Source organism: Festucalex cinctus, chromosome 3 (genome assembly GCF_051991245.1).
Source record: "Festucalex cinctus isolate MCC-2025b chromosome 3, RoL_Fcin_1.0, whole genome shotgun sequence".
NCBI classification, from domain to species: Eukaryota; Metazoa; Chordata; class Actinopteri; order Syngnathiformes; family Syngnathidae; genus Festucalex; species Festucalex cinctus.
In genome coordinates this window covers 10913389-10931367 of record NC_135413.1, presented here as the reverse complement: position 1 = coordinate 10931367, position 17979 = coordinate 10913389, and the positions used below count along the sequence as shown (strand labels likewise).

At 39.8% G+C, this 17979-nt stretch overlaps 1 protein-coding gene across 17 annotated transcripts in view; it reads left to right on the top strand.

Moving 5' to 3' along the window:
• Positions 1 to 17979, top strand: part of shank3a (SH3 and multiple ankyrin repeat domains 3a) — a 272857-nt gene that overhangs the window by 172351 nt on the left and 82527 nt on the right. For 13 of the 17 annotated variants that reach the window (XR_013282775.1, XM_077515775.1, XM_077515776.1 and 10 more), the window contains 5 exons: positions 3787 to 3968; positions 5979 to 6002; positions 11215 to 11253; positions 11476 to 11502; positions 13136 to 13162. Coding sequence is in view for 16 of the 17 variants with exons in the window: in XM_077515775.1 (XP_077371901.1) it covers positions 3787 to 3968; positions 5979 to 6002; positions 11215 to 11253; positions 11476 to 11502; positions 13136 to 13162 (299 nt within the window). In the remaining variant the exon portion in view is untranslated. The remainder of the gene's footprint in view (positions 1 to 3786; positions 3969 to 5978; positions 6003 to 11214; positions 11254 to 11475; positions 11503 to 13135; positions 13163 to 17979) is intronic. The other 4 variants (XM_077515782.1, XM_077515781.1, XM_077515778.1 and 1 more) reach the window with 3 other exon arrangements.

Sequence of the window (17979 nt, the reverse complement as noted above, 5' to 3'; positions counted from 1 at the left end):
GTTGGTGTGGCTCAGGGGAAGTCTGGATAAGAAGAGTAGCGTTGAGACGGAAGGGAGCAATCAGGTAAATGAAAGCTATAACATGAGTGCTACAATTTGATGGGGCCAACCCACTGACAAAAGGGAGACGGACGTGCTTGAAATACATCAGTGCAATATATTAATCTGGATTAATAATAGTTTTGCATACAAATATTAGAAGGCCAATTCCCATCAGAATTTTAGTAGAATTTTGTACACAAATGCTTGATATTTTGGCTTTGTAATCATTGTCCCATAGCAAATAATGGAAATTAAACACCTTTATTAACTGTACAGGCAATGTATGACCTAACATTTTCAACTCTCATAGAAGTAGAAATAAATTAACCACTGTTTGTAGTTTAAAAAAAAGAAAAAAGAAAAGCAAAGTTACAAGAATGAAACACGCAGTGCTTAATTTTCGGTATAAATGCTGCACAGCAAAATTGCATGAAGACCTCTCAGAGCAGTAGAAAAGTGCCACGGTGAGAGTGGTCACAGCTTCAAAGCAGCTCCTTTCATTCCATTAAATGCAAGGCGCTGAAGTGGGCACTTGGATACCGCCCACCGACCCCCGATCATTTGTGTGATTTACCTGACTTAATCTATGTAGGTATATCCTTATTCCATTACGATCACGTCACAATGATAGAAACCGTTAATACGATGCAAAAACAGAATATAGCAACACACAAATGTGTCACCGACATCATGTGAAGCAGTTCACTATCAATATTTACTGAACAAAATCAAATACTTTCCCCAGATGCTGATTATTAAATGTATTCATGTGCGATGCCGGCTACAGACGAGTTTTGCTAGTACAGTTGGCTGTAATAGCAAAAAAAATAAATATATATATATATATATATGCTGAAGGGACATTGAACTCTGAATGATTAAAGAAGTAGTCAGTTAACTGCTATAACATTGTTAAATCAGTAGAACATTCTTGAAAGACAAATAAAGTGACCTCATAAACATTGTGATACAAATACCTCCACACACATATGTGACATTTTTGTACAGTTTTTGATGCTTAGCATGTGCAGCACAACCACAATCAAAAAGTTTGTTTTTATTCTGCTGTATTTCATTGAAGCCACACGGTGAATATTGTATTTACTTATAATGTTATTCGTGTAATTGACTGTGTTTAATGGGCCACTAAATAGAAATGGAATTTCAGCAAACTTTGTAGCTTCATTATTCCTCACTCAAACAATAATATTTATAGCACAGAGTTAGCAGGAAATGTGCACGGAATCACTACATGCATTCACCTGGTTATTATCACAATTATTATTATTATTATTATTATTATTATTATTATTATTACATATTTTTCTATCAAATGGGGATGCACAACAATATTTTCAACCAAAACCAATAAACGAATAATTTAGAAAGTATCGATGTCGATAACCGATAAGTAACCTGATCATTGTTTGCAAAAAAAAAAAATTTTTTGAGTTCTAGTATAAGCCTAACATGCACAAATACATTGAAACATTGTGTAAAGCACCACGAAGCCGAATTTTATTGATATCTCTGCTTCAAAGACAACCAGTAACTCATTTTGAGTTTGCCAAAACAAAACAGTCACGTTTAGAAAATGCAACAAAAACTGTGAGGTTAACATTTGGGGAGACATAGTTTAAAGAAAGCCCACACTGGCGACTGCTATATCGCCATGATGCATCTTCTGTGAACATGAAGCTGTGCGCATTATGACGTCACAAATATGCAACACTACCATATAAGGTTGAGGAGTTGGGCACAACTTGAGCCACAACCACAACACATGGACCAAAGTGGCATGTCTATTATTATCTGTGGATTTCTTTATTATCTTGTTTGTATGTATGATGTGAAATTGGTTGATAATTGCTGATAATTATCGGCAGATTTCTTTTCTTATCTGTTTTATCTGTTTGATGTCAAATTGGTCGATAATTGCCGCTAATTATTGGCCACCGATATTATCGTGCATCCCTAGAATGTTCTAGGATAGATTATCTAGAAGATAAGTGGAGTCTTTACATTGGTGATGTTAGAACTTTTCCACAGTTGATCATTTATACCACATATGTGTCATTACAATCTCTTCATATGGTCTTAATTTTTTTACTACATTAAAAAATAGTTGAATGCATATAGGTGTATTTTAAATAGCTTTACAAGTGTAAACTGAAGTTAATGCACAGTAATGAAGAAATAATCTTGTCAAACTGTTGCCGCCATAAAACCTTTTCTCTTGACACATTTTTAGGAAACTTTTGAATATTGTCTTACAAGTGTAAAAAGAAGTTAAACACTCTTAATTTTAAAACAATGAACAGCTGCTGTTACATGTAAATGTAAACACCAAAGTGCCTGATTTTCTAAAGGTTATTAGCGTACTGTATGCACAATTACGGGCATAAACTTGATATGTAAGCTAGCTTACTGTCAAGACAAACCTATGATGCGTATAGTTGGAAGTTACACCTAAAACCATCAATGGATTTTTTTTTTTCCTTCAGCCAATGGGTCAATCCATTTTGTTGATTTTCACCATGTTTAAATTGTTTGTAACCAACCACGTCTAATTTTGCACGGAGAGATAAAAAAGCGCGGCATCTGATGATTCTGGCTTTTTGGATAAGTTTGTAAAATGAGCAGGTAATTTTCAAGGAGTGAGTAGTTTTCAAAGTAAAAATTACAATAAAATACATTTAAAGGCATATTATAATTGAGCCCAGAAAAACCATGTTCTCAATCGTTGTTGTTGTTCGCTGTACTTTGATTCCATTAGCTTGCAGAGCTTTGCATGTGTGTGCTGAATGGTATGAAATGCATTTGAGCCTGAGAGGAGAAGCGTGAGCAGACGGAAGACAAGGATGCTGAGAGCACGTGGTTGCTTGTAGCGACAGAGGAGGGATGAATGAAAACTATAGGTGGAGCTCTGCCACTGCTGTAATTCGCCAGCTTTCGCTGTGCGTGTGAAGAGATGCTGAGCGTCAGAATGGATGCCGGGGACGGAGGGGGAGGAGCAACAGTTCAACCAAATGGGCTCGAGCTTTTCACCTAGCCCCCCTGCCACCCTTCCTTACCCGGTCACACACGGCATTATTTACACTCACACACTTGAGATCAATCGTGTCCACTGGGACCGCCGATGAGGGGGCTGCGTGTGTAAGGCTAGCATGCTCGTAGAGGGGCTGTCAAAGGGGAGGGGAGCAACACAACAACAGCAGCAGCGGTAGTAGCAGCAGCAGCAGGATTGGCCGGTGTGTGTTAGCGCATGTGTGCGAAAGAGGAGTGGTGGAAGGAGAGGAGGAGGGCGAAGGACGGAAGGTAGGAAGGAAGGCAGAGGGGCTCCAGAGGAGAAGGGGAGCAGAAATCCACGCTCCCCTCCCTCGACAGGAGGGATCCGAAGGTGTCGGGATCCGTAATCCCACCCGCCAGCGGGGAGACATGCGGGATACGCGTCCCTCCTCTCCGGAGGGGGCTTCTACCAACTCAGGATGACTAAGAGGGGATTCCGATGGGATCTATCGCACGGGAAGGCACCTGACTATCTTGGTTTTGCTTCAGATCGTCTCCAATGGAACACTGACGGCTATCGTTTGAACGCAAATCTTTTATGAATCTCTCCCTGAGCGCCGCGAAGACCAGGGGCCGTCACCCGCCGGCGGCCCCGCGGACCGTCATGTCCGTGACCACGGGCTTCGGCTACCAGCTGCCCGGGATCACCACGGTAACCTATGTGTTTGTTTACAGCCCCGGCTCGGTGCAGCGGGACCCCAGCCCGCCTCATCACACGCCGCCGGCGTTGATGAGCGCCCGCGGGCCCAAGCGGAAACTGTACAGCGCCGTCCCGGGTCGCACCTTCATCGTCGTCAAGCCCTACACGCCTCAGGGGGAGGGGGAGATTCAACTCAATCGAGGAGAAAGGGTCAAAGGTAAGATGACCTCACCTGCAGTGTTTCACAACTTATATTTTACTTTACAGGGAAATACTACAGTGCATCAACAAACAAATATGGCATGAAAAGTTGAGACACAAGTGCCATCTAGTTGCATATAATTTAATTTTTCTGCGGCTTCTGCCTGTCACTATACGTTGCTGGCATTGATAGATGAACTTTTTTTTTTTTTTTTAACTGTTTTCCACTACTTTTTCAGACCAGCAATGCACAGTGTTTCTGTATGGAGAATGTACAACTTAGATCATTTTCTTTCTTTGGGGGTTTCTTTGTACTCTATTTTCAAAATAAAGTTTAGTTTTCGAATCAAAACAAAAACACATTATTTGTATTAAATTAATAACTTTTGGATAAGTTAAGTAAAATTGAACAATTTCCTGAGGCACACCTGATGATCTCTCACTGCATCCTGGTTGGGAATTGCTGCTATATTGTGTGCGTTTGTGTTTTTATGTCTCCACCACGACATCAGGCTCAATTGGGTTACATGCAGAATTAAAATGGGAAAAAAAGCTACTTGAATGGCAATCATTTGAGCAACGATTTTCACCAAATGTTGCTATTCCTGAAAGCTCACCCCATTTTTCATTGTAGGGGATAGGTAAACAGTTCTTTGCTCGATCAAACAAAAAGTCGAAATACGTTTCTCAAACAAAATTGAAGAAAATTCGTATATGTTTGTCTGTTACGACAACCCATTGTACCAATTTTTATTGTAGGTGAACAAAAAATAAAACAACAACCACAAAAAACGTAGCAGCGCACATCATTATGCTTTATTTGTCCATTGGTGTGTTAACATGCAGGAGTTGCACATTTTTCATTCTGGGACAGCAAAATTGCTTTCATAAATGTGAATTACATACATCATGTAGCATTGTGGAGTGTTGTAGTTGTACCATTTTTATTCTGAAGCAAGGGGCAAATGTTTTTTGTTTCATAATATTTCCCCCAAAAATGACAGATCATTTTAAAGAGCGACCGAAATGTCCCAATATAGACTTTTTTTCCTTAAAGTGGAAGTCAACCATAAACATTTCCTGACAATGTTATATGTGGCTTCACTAGTCTAAACATGACATTCTGCTTAAAATTACATTTGTTGATTATGAGTTAATAAGTAAAATCCAGCTGTTTTTATCCATCTCAGAGGGCAGCCATTTTGCCACTTGCTGTCAACTGAAGATGACATCAATGTTGCTCTGGGCTCAGGCAACGACCAATCACAGCTCACCTGTTTTCTGAAGCTGAGCTGTGATTGGTTGTTACCTGAGCCCTGAGCAACTATGATGTCATCTTCAGTCGACAGCAAGTAGCAAAATGGCTGTCTCCTGAGATGAATAAAATGGCTGGATTTTCCTGCTTAGCTCATATTCGACAAACGTAATATATTAACCCTATTTAGAAAGTGGAGCTGCATAGAACATATTATTGTCAATAATTTTGGGGGGGGGGCTTCCCCTTTAAGATTGAATTTAATGGCAATTTAATATACTCCTAATTTCTAGGTCCTAATCATAAAATGGCCACATATCAGCCACCATTGCAAGTACCTATATCTCGAAATAAGGTTGTGTATTGATATATTAGGGATGGTTGAGTATATACGTTATATAAAAAGCAGTCCATTTACCATATATGTATATGTATAGTGTGTTAATTTTTCACATGTATGTTGGCATGCAAAAGACCTAAGAAGCCATCATACAGGAATGTTCACGTGAATGTGAATTGCCACCTACACCGAAGACCAAATGGTGCTGTCCGAGTTGTCATTAAGAAATCATCAATGCCACGATTGCACAAGTATAATGACAATTGTCATTCTTCCTATGCAGCGGACTACGTATATTTTGGTGTCATGCTGAGCTCCTCTCATGTTATGAATGTTGCATTTATTTCTGCTTTACACAGAGCTGCAGTTTTCATCTCTATGCGTGTGCGTGTGTGTGTGTGCTTTTTGTCTCCATCCATGCCTCGCTCAAGACTTTGACTGTAATGACGTAGAAGGTAAACAGCATACTGTTCTTCTCAACCCTTGCCACTGTCCTCCACGTGTCATCCCTCCGTGTGCACCATGTAATACACCCGCTGCCCTGTTTGAATCACTGCGAGTGAGTTGAGTGAAGCAGCCGGGATGGGCATGGCACTTTAGCAAGCAAGCAAGAATTATCATCGATTGTGCGGAATGAGATGGACCATACGATCTTATCGGCTTGGTTTTGTATCCAAAGTAGGATTTCGCCATTTGGCAGCAATCGGCAGTGTGAGAATAATTGAGACAGGCCTATTTAGCTGCCTGGATGAGCTACTGTTGAAATCAAAACAAATGTTGAGGAAACAGTTTGGGAAGCTGAGTATTTAAATTGGTTGTACATACTGCAATATTTTCTATTCCTATGACAGACTGCTGGAGTGGAGTGAGGTGCCCCAGGGTGGCCCTAAAGTTCCCTTTGTCCATGTTGAGGTGTTTGCAGAGGTCAAAACAGGAAGTGAGGAACATTTGGCGACATTACTGGACATTCGCTTGTCATTTGGTTGCTTTTATATGGTGACGTGTTTCAGCTAGGATCAGTGGTGTACTAAACATGCAGTAATATACCGTACTAGGTTTGGGTGAGGTCTTTTTGCTCTGAGTTTTGGCTAGTGACTTTGCTTTAACATCTGTGAGTATAAAGAGATTGATCTTTCCTTCAACTGCTGTTTAAAATGAGTCCATATTGGAATTGTCTTCCATTGCCCATCCCTTGTCCGAGGAGAGTGCATGCAGATTCAAACAGGTCCTATCAACTTTCTCCTCTCTTGTAGTGCTCTCCAACTTGAGCATGCGACCTTCTCTCCCCCCCACTCCCCACACCTGTCCACAGATATACCCCAGCCCCACTCCAGAGGCCACACCAAACACTTCCATCACGGTGGTTCATACACACATTAGCTTAATGAGCACTTCCAAGAGAATGAGTAGTAGCTGCACTCAGGGTGAGATCACCCACACTCTCTTCACATATGCCAGAAAGTGTAGTATTAAAGTATTTGGTATCATATGTAACACTGTAAAGACACCATACTGTCCTTTCCTAATGGGTTCTTTTGTCTACTTTATTGCAACAATGTTGTCATTTGCATTCTTTTTACTGGTAGAAATGGCAAACAATTCAGACTTGTTACGGTCAATGAAATCCAATTATAGAACATTAGCGTGAAACTGACAAATCCTGAAATGTTTTGGGTTTTGGGGGGGGTATGATGAATCAAGGGCAGCATGGTGGCCAATGGTTAGCACAACTGCCTCAAAGTCAAAAGGTACTGAGTTTGAATCTCAGCTCAAAACTGACTGTATTCTTGTATTATGTCTGAAAAGTAATTGTTTTTGAAGTAAGAAGTTACAATCTTAGAGACATTTAGTGTTCCAAGAAACAATGATCTGATAATAATTTTAATTTGAGGAATATAATTTATTAGAATAAAACAGAAAACAAACTATTACAGCGGGATCTTTACAAACAAGTTAGTCATTCTATGACCATGCTCAAATCTCAGATCTTCTTTCCCCATTGAAATGAATGGAGATGCCATTAATACGTTCCAAAAAAAACATTCGTTATTTTTTTAAATGTGTTTTTTAGTATGGAATATAGCACTCTATAATTCTGTGCTTTATAAAACAACGTATAAGTAATAACATAAGTTAGTGTAAAGAATTCAACATTTTGTCCTTTGACTCCTTCTGGTTGTGCAGAAGAAAATCTCCTGTGACTTAGTAAATTGCGGTAATGTATCTTCGCAGAGGGTGAAGAATATATGCCTGTCAATATTGTTACATTGTCGTTTGAGCACTGTCAGTGCTTTTTGTTAGCCCATCTCTGGTGTTAAGTATTGCGTGTTAGCAATTTTAAGAGAGTGGAAGGTAAACTTGTGTTGTCGTTCCCTATATACGACAATTCTTTTTGTTTGAGCATAAAGCCTTTTTTTTTTTTTTTGCCTCTTCAATGTTTCCCAAACTGTGGCTGAAGTGAACTTAGTTAGCTGCAACCTTGCAGTGCTCATATTTCTCTCCCCCCAGAGTCAAAGCAAAAAATTGGCCAAAACAACGGATTGTATCTGTTAAAAAATAAATAAATAAATAACTAAATTGGGTCACTCGTATCTCATGCAAGCACGAATGTATAAGGGAAAGTTTATTTATTTCATGATAACAAAGTCAGAATATTATGAACAAAGTCATATTATGACTATATAATTTGAGATTTATTTATTTATTTATTTATTTATTTGTATGCGATTGGCTGGCAACCATCCAGGTTGTAATCTCTGGCTCACTGGCATCCCAAGAAAACGGATGGATCCGACGTCTGTCGCTTTTCTTGTCAGCACAGACCAATCCTTCATCCTGCGGCTTCTTCCGTGTCGATCCACGCAGGAAATGTATTCACAAATGCTTTCACGTGCCCGTGGCTGCCAGGATCGCAATGGGCCATCGTGGCGAAACCATCTGGCTCTGTTATGCAACACTGGCCATCACACTGCATGCCATTTGCATCGCCTAAGTCATTTTGGGGACGTAAACATTTAAATGGTTTTTGAAATTAAGGTTAAACGTACACGATGTAAAAATGTGGCGTCTAAAAAACAGCTGGTACGTATACGCTTACAATAGGGGGAATAGCATCTCTTTCATAGTAATACCAAATTAAAGCTGACATATTATGGTAAATTGACTTTTTAATTGTTTGTGTACAGATGGTTGGATCTCTGGAGTGCTTGCCCACCCATCAAATTTTGAAACAACCAAGTATATCTTTTATGTGCTGTCTCGTTTCAAGGCTCTAACGACTTTTTATTTCTTTTTCTTTGAAGAGCAGAGTTTTGCTAATCAATGGAGCTATGTTGTTATTTTGTGGAGAATTTTTTTTCCCCCATATTAATCCCAAAGACCTGAAGTAAGGTTTATTTTAAACAATACAAGTATGACAATATACAAAGGAACATTTGGTTTCTTTTTATATAATCAACAGTCATGACATCAAAAGTCAAATCAAAATCAAAAATTAAATCTCAGGATTCTATGGTTAAATCAAACAAATAACACTACTGATATTATAAATATTTTTACTAGCCATGTAAATCTTAGCTTAGCAATTAGCATGGCTTCTCCCTTCGCCAGAGTGGGACTTGTCAGAAATGTTGTTATTCACTGCCACGGATGTGACCTTGGATTTGGAGTTAGAGTGACTCTGCAACATGTTTAGCAGCAGCGTTAGCCAGCCAAAGCTCGTTGCTAGCTAGCTGGTGCAGTGTAATTAGCATGGAGAAGTACTACTTGACTTGTGGTGGGTGACGTGAGTTCAGCGAAGCCTTTTGGGAAATTACACTGGTTGATTCTATTTTGTTATTCAATGTCTTTTAAAGAGGTGCAAATGGAAATTTTTATTTGCAAACTGTGATGTTAAACCGCTTATTTCAAGCCTTGTGTTTTGAAAATACAGTATGTCTGTTAGTAAGTCATTCTTCTGACTTTCGCCAGATTGAGGCTAATTTACATAACTCGTCATCTGAAAGCCAAACAGTAAGCAGAGCTGCAGCATTAGAAGCATAGATCACGGTTGCTGACAATATTCTGAAATGCAGCACATACTCAAATGTTTGCGTTTGACCATGTGTCACCACTGCTGCGCTAATTGACAAGTGTAATTCAGCGATGAGGTGATGAAGTGTTGCATTCAAGAGTGAAAATGCAATCCATGCTTTAACTGTCTTCATGGTAGTTCACTTTTGTTCTTCACACTTAGGGCTAGTCGACGCTCACGTTGTCGCATTCCCTAGCTCCGCCCCTCGTCGTCATTGTGATTGAAGCTGTACTTGCCATTGGCTCCCAGTTGAGGGGGGTGGATGAACAGTGGCTGATTTTCACTAAAAAATGGACAGGAATGAGGGGGGACTTAATTTCTGATCCTTGAGATGTTGTGTCTTTTGTTTGCCATCGACATGTTATTAGGACACTTAGGGGCATATTCACTAAGAATGCGCCGCGTCCGGTAATAGCGGGAAATATTGCACCACAACTGCACCCGCAGTCTGCGCCCAGTTACCCACCTATTCACTAAGGATATTGCTCTATAATCATATACCGGCGCAAGCACGCCCACAAAACTGACAGCTTGGAGCAAATTTGCACCTGATTTACCACACATGGCAACGGATTTGCGCTAAGAACATGGTTGTTATAGTAGCAGTTGCGAGAAAAATGACATTATCAGAAAGTGAGGTTGGACTGAGAGTTAACGTTTAGAGCGCCATTAAGCTGTACAGAGCAGAGGACGACAACGACGTCATTCATTCATAAAGTACAAATTATTGGTGCGATCGTTTTTTTTTAAATATATTTTGAGAGGTTGGCGTGGGCGTACAGTATGCATCTGGCACGTAAGAATGATCGTAAAATGCCCCGCCATTGCCGATCAGCCCGGGTTACGTTATGTGTCTGCGCCTGTTTAGTGAATTAGGCGCTCCCGGATTGCTCCATTTTTGCCGGTTAGCGCGGTGCCAAGGCGACGCAAACCTTTAGTGAATAGGCCCCTTAGAATGTTAAATTGTCCAAAAAAAAATAGACACAATATGTCTCCATTAAAATTTGTGGACCACCATTGGCAAACCAGATGTTCATTTGAAGCACAGAAAAAAAAATCCCTTGTAGCTTATTTATTGAATTCCATGTGTCTCAATCATAGAATGACCAGTCCCCCCTTGAGGCTTGAGAGAAGCTATTTTAAAGACGGACGACCCTGCCTTTGATTCATAATGCATTTCGTCTCATCTGCATTCATAAATGGATGGACTCGTTAATAGTAATAGTGCTCATTTACCACGGAGGACGAAAGGAAGTCAAGCGGGTTAAAAAGCAAAGAAAGAAGACAGCATCGTGTTTCATGGGAGGTCGAGTGAGTCTTTTTGAAGCCTGAATGTGCGGTACCGCTCTTGTAGTTGACATCACTGGAGCATGCAGGGGTACCTAATGAAATGTCCGGTGGGTGTGTATGAAATTTAGCACAATGAGCTGCTTGTACCCTGAAGCGAACTGTCACACTGCTTTGCATTACAAACCTGACAGTGATTCATTGTGAGGTAATTAGCGTGTTAAAAACCTACCTGCCCACGCACGCACACACGCAAATACAAAAACGCTCATCAGTGTCATCTTGTTAACACCTCTGTTAATCACTAGATTTACCGGAGGAGCATCCTTACGATGAAATCAAAATAGGTAAATCTAATTACAGTAGATTAGAATCAAAGTATCGTTGTTATTCTAGTACTGTATAGAATGAGTATAGTACATGTGTATGTTGGATGTGCTTGTCGACCTTCTGCTCCCAATTATTGAGACTTGGAGTCATAGTAGTAGTATGTATTGAGCTAAACCTTTTGAACTTTGAGCTTCTCATACTTGAATTTCACTCAACTTTACTTTTGTTTACTTTTATAGTGAAGGACGACGATTCGGATGTGGACGGTAAATAAGCTGTAATAGATCCCAACGCTACACTAAAATATGACAGTTGTAAAATAAGAGCTAACAGTAGAGTGGAGCCTCTCAAGTTGAATACTAAACCAAGTTTAAGCAGCGAACAGCAAAGAATGGACCCTCACAATCCCTCTTTTCATGGTGTCGATTTTAGATGTGTGCTTCTGATTTGGGCATAACCAGACAAATTCCAAAGATTGATAACTTCCTATTCAATTTCAGGCATGGATCCTTGGAAACTTTTTATGTGTTATGTTACGGGATCATTTGGGAAAAATCTCTAGTAGGAGCTCAACAAAGTACAAGCCCTGGAATTCACATGAAATATTGGCTTTGAACCAAAATGGCCAACTTTTCCTGTTCCATTCTGGGCATGGGTCCTTGAGGGATTTTCATGGGTCCTGTTAAGGCATACAGTACAAGTCAAAAGTTTCGACACGCCTCATTCAATGTGTCAGTTGCTTTGTTCTCGTTAATTTTTACATAGTAGATTCTCACTGAAGGCATCGAAACTACGAATGAACACGTGGCGTTATGTACATTATTATTATGTACATTTTCACCTCTGGGAACTCTTTCAGTACTGTTGGAAAACCATTTCAGGTGACTACTCTTGAAGTTTACCAAGAGTGTGCATAAAAATCACCAGAGCAAAGAGTGAGTATTTTGAAGAAACTAGAATATAAAACATGTTTTCACCTTTTTTTTTGTTAAGTACATGACATCACGTGTTCATTCATAGATTTGATGCCTTCCGTGAGAATCAACAACGTAACTAGTCGTGAAAATAAAGAAAATGCATTGCTTGAAAAGGTGTTTCCAAACTTGTGGTCCATACTGTACATGCCCAACCAATCTTGCCATATCATCAAACCAAGATGGCTGACTTCCTGTTTAGTTTTGGGCAAGAATCCGAAAGACGTTTTTATGTGCCAGTTCTGATAGACATCGGCTAAACTTCCACCCAATTATGTGTTGATTGATAAAACTAGTCTGGCTGGGCTAATTTGTAATGCCTTTCCATGAGTTCTGGGGGTATTTGATTTGGGGACCCTAAAATACATAGGCGATGATGCAAGGGAAACTAAGCTTGAGGTGTAATTTCACCAAAGTTGACAGAGAAATCAAGATTCTTACAAGTTACCTTGGGAGCATCCAACTTTCGAGGTTCCACTCTATTGGATTTTTATGAAATAGTAGTAGTCATATTGTAGTTCCCAACTGTAGGTTGTAAAAAGTTTTGCTTTGTGTTTTTAATGCCAAACTTTCCATAACGTTGCTGCCCAATGAAAGGCATTTCTGCAGTTTTGACATTTTCATTTCATTTTTGTTTTGTTTTGTATTTGCCGATATGTCTGCATGTGCACACTAATTGGCAAATGCAATTTGATGGCTTTGTGATAAAGTATTGCCTCCAGGAGTGAAAATATGTGATTCATTATCCTATACTCCTCTTTAAGGTCACTCCCTGTTTTCTACACTTTTTTTTCCTTTCTTTTTTTTTTTTTTTTTGGTCTGAAGTTCACAAAATTGCAGAGATATGTATGTGTTTCATAGGACAATATTGACAATTAGAGTTGCACAAATTAATCTTTTTTTTCTCTCATGTACAATTCTATAGTGAAAGACGACTATCTGGACTCAGATGGTAAATACCACTTCTTTTTTTCATGTCATTACTGTGCCCTAGGAAAATGTCACTGTATATAATTTAAATACATGAAAAATACTTCAAGTTTACTTTAATGAATGTATTGTGAGCTTTTCAATGAACTGCATATACACATGAATCTCACTCACTAAATTAGAATTTGGTTGATAAGTTTATTTCAAGAGCTCAGTTCAAAAAGTGAAACTGTAATACGTAAGTAACACTTTTTGAATTGAACTACTGGAAAATAACGTTTTTTTTTCTTCTTCATATTCTAATTTATTGAGCCGTGCCTGTCCTAAAAACACACATTTGTTGTATTAACTCGTGCCACTAAGCTGACACTGATTATTGAGGAAGAAGAGGAGGATGATGATGGTGAAGGTAAAAGTGCATTGTTGAAATGAACTGGGGATGACAAAGTGCTTTAAAAAGAAGTCAATTATGCTGCCCCGTTAATGAAGTGTGTGCCTTAGGCTACAGTATGTCGTTAATAGCTTTGAATAGTGAATAAATAAATAAATGAAAACTTCATTTGAGCTGGAAACAGGAAGCTAATGCCATTTTTTCATCCCTCCTTTTTGCGGATGATTCACATACTGTACTGTAAGTTGTAGCTACAGTCGTCTCTTTTAAAAGTGTCTATAGAGGTGTACAGAGTTGTCTTTTCCCCCTTGACGCTTCTGTCCTCCATAAAGACGACTGACTGACTTGGAAAATCTTCAGCAGTGATTGGAGGATGTGGGAGATCAATGTGTGTAGTTAGCCTTCGTCCACACGCATCCCTTCGCACACACGGTCTGACTGCCTTCCACCGTTTAGCAGGGTCGTCTGTATACTGCACACTGTCTCAGGGTAATGAGCTCGCCTTGCCTTCGTGCAATCACTGACCACCAATGGAGCACTACACGAGCATGCACTATTGGACTGTGTGTTTGCGTGTGTTTTGCGTGTGTGTGTGTGTGTTAGCGTACCTTCTATTTATGTACGGTCAAGTATGTCCCCCTCTCTCACATCCTCACACTAACCTCGTTTCCCGATTTGCCCCTGTAACTCTTTCCATTCGCTCTCTTTGTTGATCTAATCTCATAGTCCAAACGGTCATCTCGCCTAAAAGACGACTCACTGTCGCCATGGTAACCGCAGTAATTACACACAATCACCACAACCCGGTTAAGTTTTACAATTGGTTTGCGATGGTCTTTAATGTCAGTAAACAGCTTGGGCAGTGCTTCTATCATGTTAGCATTAGCATTGCAAGCAAGCAAAGCCCGATGGCCGCCAGGCTAATAAAACACTGGGGGAAAACCTGCCTGCGATATCATTTCCTCTTCTGCGTACATGGCCACCCAATTCATCTGCAAAGAGGTACACACATTTTATCAAAATGATTGCCGCCAAGAGCAAGATCCCCCCCCCCCCCAAGTATTTCACAAAGGAGCAGGAACAATTATATGCATCCAGCAATCAGACTGCATATCCATTCCTGGAAGCAGTACACAGCATGGCTTCTCAGCTGGTCTCGCTTTGAAGCCCATATTTTACCATGACCATTAAGTTGTGACCCACTTTTATACAAGTCAGACCTAACAAATCGATTTTTCTCTTTCAAAACATACAAAGCTCATTCAGTTCAGTTCAGACCCTGTTTTAATACATTAGAACAAAGGAGCAACATGACTAATTGTATGTAAAAATAAATAAGAAGTTCGGCTAAATATTAGCTTATGTGGTAACTACATGGTCACAAATTCTTCTGCATGTTATTTGTATTGTTGTGAATGTCCCAAGAGACACCTTATAAAACACAACCAGTTGCTCCTCGGTTTGTGTCCGGCAACATCCCAAATTATTGGCTGTTTCACATCGCATTCATAGGATTTGAAGGATTTGCAGTCATAAAATAAATATCATTTGTAAATCTTGACAGCTTTCCGAGAAGGGCAGGAACAATCAATCTTAACACATCCCACACACCACAGGATAATCAAGCTGATGATAATCTTAGACATCCAACAATTGGGACTTTGCTGACATTGATCAGAAATTTGGGAAATGCTCAAATCTGGCCCAGTGGTCGATCTGTTGTACCCTGCCTAAAGATTTGTGATCGTAAATATTGAAAGGTGGATTTTATGTATCAAAAGTACTAGTGGTATTGGTGACTACTCAATAGTACTGTATCGGTCCGGAAAAAAGTGATATTGTCATGGTTGCGTTTTTGTTATGTTTTGTCTTTGTTGATCACCAGTTGTTTTCCTTGTTTGTCAGTGTCTCGTTTTAGTGTGATCATGTTCACCTGTGCTTGTCATCCCACACCAATTGTGTTCAGCCAATCAGTTCCCTCACCAACCTGTGTCTTGTCCAGGTGTCCCTTGTTGTGTAATTAGTTTGTGTGTATTTAGTCACCTGTTTTCAGTTCAGTTCTTGTTGGTCCATTGTCAATTCCATGTTTTGCCGTTTCTCCCGTCTTGCCATGTTATTTGAGTTTGCTACGATTTAGGACTTTTGTTTTCATTGTTTCCTGTCTGTGCCTTGTGCACCACCTTATTTTTGTATAAGTAATAAAACCCCTATTTTGTTTGGACATCCTCCGTCTGCCTCCCCTCATTTGGGTCGGCAACCCCCCGAAAACCCTGACAGGCATCCAACATCCCCAGTTCGCCTTGATATTTTTCTAAGTCAGGGATAATCTGTAGAAGACAATGAGGTCTTTTTTTTTTTAATTTTTATTTTATTTTATTTATTTATTTTTTTAACTTTAATCGTAAAGGGCAAATAAATAAGTGGTACGTGTTGTCGTTTAGCGACCTCTATCGTCCATGAAAATAGTAAAGTGAACCATAAGTGAAGTTACTGGGAATCAAACCCAGGTAGTAACATGACTGAGCCAGTAATTATTTATGTCTTATGTAATGTCAACCATACTACAACCTCAGCCTCACACTCACCCCAACCATTAGTGATAACAAATTGACATATACAACACTTAAAAAACAAAACAAAACACTAAAGTATTTACAGGCCTGTTAGCTCAGTAAGATAGACGTTTGTCTTCCGACCAGACGACCTGGGTTTGAGTCCCATCAACTCCACTTATGGTTCACTTTACTAATTTTTTACTATTTAAATGGCCGATAGAGGTCGTTAAACTACAATACGTAACATAGTTTGGCCGTATTTTGGTGCCTGGTAAAACAACCAATATGGTCGTATATTGTTGGAGGACCTGTTGGTATGTACACCACTTACGTATTTGCGATCATAAATATTGAACAGGTTTGCGATTGTCTGCGATTGGCTGGCAACCAGTCCAGGGTGTCCCCCGCCTACTGCCCAGAGCCAGCTGAGATAGGCGCCAGCTCCCCCCGCGACCCTTGTGAGGAATAAGCGGTCAAGAAAATGGATGGATGGATGAAGGTTTGCGGTTGCCAGCCCCGACAGTTGCCACGTTCTTTTCTTTTTTTTTTTTTTCCCAAAGTCAACATGATTGCATAATTGCACGCTAGAGCTTTCTCCTCCTCGGCAAGGTGACACATTGAAGAGCATTCCTTCACCAGCGTGCTAGCCAGCTCTCACACACACCCAAACACACACTTGCATATTACATGCACCTCTCCACCCAACGCCATTATAAATCTTGCAGACAGCCGTGAAAATGAAAAGCAGCGCAAGTAACGTTGCGATTACACATTCACAAACATGATTAATGGGCTCGCTTTGCGCTGACGCTCTGTGCGGAATATTAACGTCGTCTTGGCCGCCGCTATGACCGGCAACACAGATGTTTGAGTCTACCTTCACGCTGGCGTTCCCGGCTGCTTGGATGACTGGGAATAAACAGCATCTGTAGCCACTGGATAATGTTACAATACAGCCAGAAGAGCTAAAAGGTTTTTTTTTTTTTTTTTTTTTTTTTTTTTTTTTTTTTTTTGGTGCCTGTCATCATGTATGATTTCACATACAGTACAGGGTGCAACGTAGTGCGCTTTCCTGCTTTCTGGCCAATGATAAGAACCAGTGGACTGTGCAAATGAATAATGCATGACATTATTTGGAGCATGCAAGTTGTTGTTGTTTACTATAGACACATGCATGTACGGCGTTACCAAGCAACCGGCACACAGGCGCTCTCACCAGACAAATCCATTTGTTGTCTCTTTCGCCTTGGTTTGTGTCATTCTTCGTAAGGTGGCTAAATTTTCTGCTGTTTAGCGTCCGCTGGCAAATTAGCTCGAATAATAACCTGGATGGTAATTGTGGAATTAGATACTGGGGGTAATTGGTTCATGTCAGTTCTTTTCATATTGAAGTGACATAACTCGGAATAAGTCGGAATATGCCCATGTGATGTAATCACATATTCTATGCTATGCTGTACAAATATATATATATATATATAGTAATTAAAATTTGCATTTAAATGACAACAAATCTGCGATTGACTAGCAACCAGTTCAGGATGTACCCGCCTACTGCCCAAAGCCATCTGGGATAGGCTCCAGCACCCCCCGCAACCCTTGTAAGGAATAAGCGGTGAAGAAAATGGATGGATGGATGGATGGATGACAAGTATTTGCATGCATTTTTTTTTTAAAATATATGACTTCAGTCTTATGACTTTTTTTTTTCTTGCGATGCTGGACTTTTGGGCAGAAAGACATTTTTTTTTATAACATTGTTACTTTTTTGTACAAAAATAAATATACCATTTTGCTCATTAGATAAGTGAAGGTGGCCTTAATTCGCACAGATCTATTTTTTTTTATGACAATTTAAAATAATACAAAGGTCGTCATCTAGGATGAAGTCAG